Source organism: Odontomachus brunneus, unplaced genomic scaffold (genome assembly GCF_010583005.1).
Source record: "Odontomachus brunneus isolate Ranch 3 - 2012 unplaced genomic scaffold, Obru_v1 Obru_scaffold_084, whole genome shotgun sequence".
Taxonomy (NCBI): Eukaryota; Metazoa; Arthropoda; class Insecta; order Hymenoptera; family Formicidae; genus Odontomachus; species Odontomachus brunneus.
In genome coordinates, this window is record NW_022639534.1 from 13135 (window position 1) to 15296 (window position 2162).

The 2162-nt window shown below is 38.1% G+C and overlaps 1 protein-coding gene across 3 annotated transcripts; it reads right to left on the reverse strand.

Moving 5' to 3' along the window:
- Positions 1-214: 214 nt before the first annotated feature.
- LOC116847882 lies at positions 215-1603 on the reverse strand. Of its 3 annotated transcripts, none has more exons than XM_032823374.1 (2): positions 1179-1603; positions 215-987 (listed from the first exon to the last, which is right to left on the reverse strand). In XM_032823374.1, coding segments are annotated over exons 1-2 (621 nt in total). In that variant the 5' UTR covers positions 1181-1603; the 3' UTR covers positions 215-368. The 3 variants fall into 3 exon arrangements, with proteins under 3 accessions (XP_032679265.1, XP_032679266.1, XP_032679264.1); XM_032823375.1 differs by having other exon boundaries at positions 1148-1603; XM_032823373.1 differs by having other exon boundaries at positions 215-586; positions 669-1603.
- Between the last annotated feature and the right edge of the window lie 559 nt (positions 1604-2162).

Here is a 2162-nt window from a genome sequence, read left to right on the forward strand (position 1 = left end):
AAAATTGTTTTTGCGACCTTGGAAAGGTCAAAAATGAAGGTGAAATGTCTGAAAAACGATCTGGTGTACTTTTTCTGAAATGACGTGGTTTTCTGGGTAACACAAATGTGCATAATGCTTAAACAAAGTCAATGAATTGTAAAAGTGTAAATCACTTTAACTAGCTTGACCTTGAGGTCAATTTTCCTTTAGGGTGCTTGATTATCGTGAGTCCCCTTGCCTCTCACGTTGGGGTGCTTGATTATCGTGAGTCCCCTTGCCTCTCACGTCGGGGTGCTTGATTATCGTGAGTCCCCTTGCCTCTCACGTCGGGGTGCTTGATTATCGTGAGTCCCCTTGCCTCTCACTGACACTGTAATTTAAATGAATTACCCACGGAGTAATTGTTCAAAATTACCTCCGTTGGCTTCGAGGCATAACTGCAATCTGTTTTGAAAACTATCCACAGTTCTAAGCAGGGTAGCTCTAGGAATGGCTGCACAAGCTCTACGAATGCGGTCCATAAAATCATCTCTTGTGGTTGGTCGTTCAGCAAAAACAACATTTTTCAAGTATCCCCATAAAAAGAAATCAGGCGACGTCAGATCTGGTGAGCAAGGAGGCCATTCAACTGGACCCCTTCGTCCAATCCATCTGTCATTGTAACTGGCATTTAAAAAGGTACGTACAATGAGTGCATAATGCGGTGCAGCACCATCTTGTTGAAGCCACATTCTTGCTCTTGTTGCTAAGTCAACATCTTCTAATAAGCCTGGTAAGTGATCTCTTAGCAACGATAAGTAACTGTGTCTATCAACGTTCTCTTCAAAAAAATAAGGTCCAATCAAATAACCATTTACAATGCCGCACCACACCATAATACTCCATCGATTTTGATGATCTATTGGCCTATACCAGTGGGGATTAACATCTGACCAATAATGGCAGTTGTGTCTATTAAGTTGTCCGTCACTATAAAATTTAGCCTCATCTGAGAAAAGCACATACCTAAAAAAATTAGGATCATCGTGTAACATTTGTAAAGCCCACTGGCAAAAAGCAATACGCATCAGATGATGATTAGGCTGTAAAGCCTGCGTAAGAGTGATGTGGAAAGGGTGATAATTTAGAGCTCTTAAAATTCTAACAACAGTTCTTTGTGGTATACCTATTTCCCTTTCAATCTGGCGAGTACTAACATGAGGATTAAGGTGAACTATTGCTGAAATAGTTACAGCTCGCGCATCATTTTCGTCATATTCATGATGTTGACGTTGACGAACAAGATGTCCATTGCGAGCTCTTTGGACTAAACTACGTATTGTCATATCAGTTGGATGTCGCCTTTCAGGAAAACGTTGAGCGTAAAGCCTTGATGCTGCATTGTAATTGCTATGACACTCCCCTAAAACTAATATAATATCAACAATCTCATTAGGACTATAATCAGCCATTCTGGAAAGGTAACTTGTGAATGTAATTACCTACATACCCTGTATGTATGTTTGGAATTTTTAAATTTAAGCAACTTTAAATAGTAAATTTTTCAATTATGCAGAAGTGAGTAAGAAAGAAAAGGAATAAAACTCTATTATTATAACAATAATTATAAATCTTAAATCAAACGTAATTGTTTAGTTTTTTTCAATCGTTGATTATTAGCATTAGGTATCGGATACCTTACGTCCGCTTCTCCCGTAGTAGAAATGGATTTCCATTTATCCTTGATATGACCTTGATATGACCTTCAAAAGGTCAGGTCGAAAAACTAAAAAATCCCTATGCTCATGTAAAAAGTGCCATTGTTTAAGAGCCCATTGTCAAGAAACAGGTTCTGCGGTCAAAAATAGGGTTTACTGATCAAAAAATGCGTTATGAGCCTCAAACAACCTTGAAAATTGACCTCAAGGTCAAGCTAGTTAAAGTGATTTACACTTTTACAATTCATTGACTTTGTTTAAGCATTATGCACATTTGTGTTACCCAGAAAACCACGTCATTTCAGAAAAAGTACACCAGATCGTTTTTCAGACATTTCACCTTCATTTTTTACCTTTCCAAGGTCGCAAAAACAATTTTTTCATAAGACAAGTTTGATGTAAAATTTTCCGCTCTTTCGAAATCCGCAGTCAAAAATAGGGTGTCCCATTAGAAAAAACCATCGTGACCTTGAAGTAACCTTC

Coding starts and splice junctions, on each gene's coding strand:
- LOC116847882 (XM_032823373.1), bottom strand. CDS start 1,433: ATGGCTGATTATAGTCCTAATGAGATTGTTGATATTATATTAGTTTTA.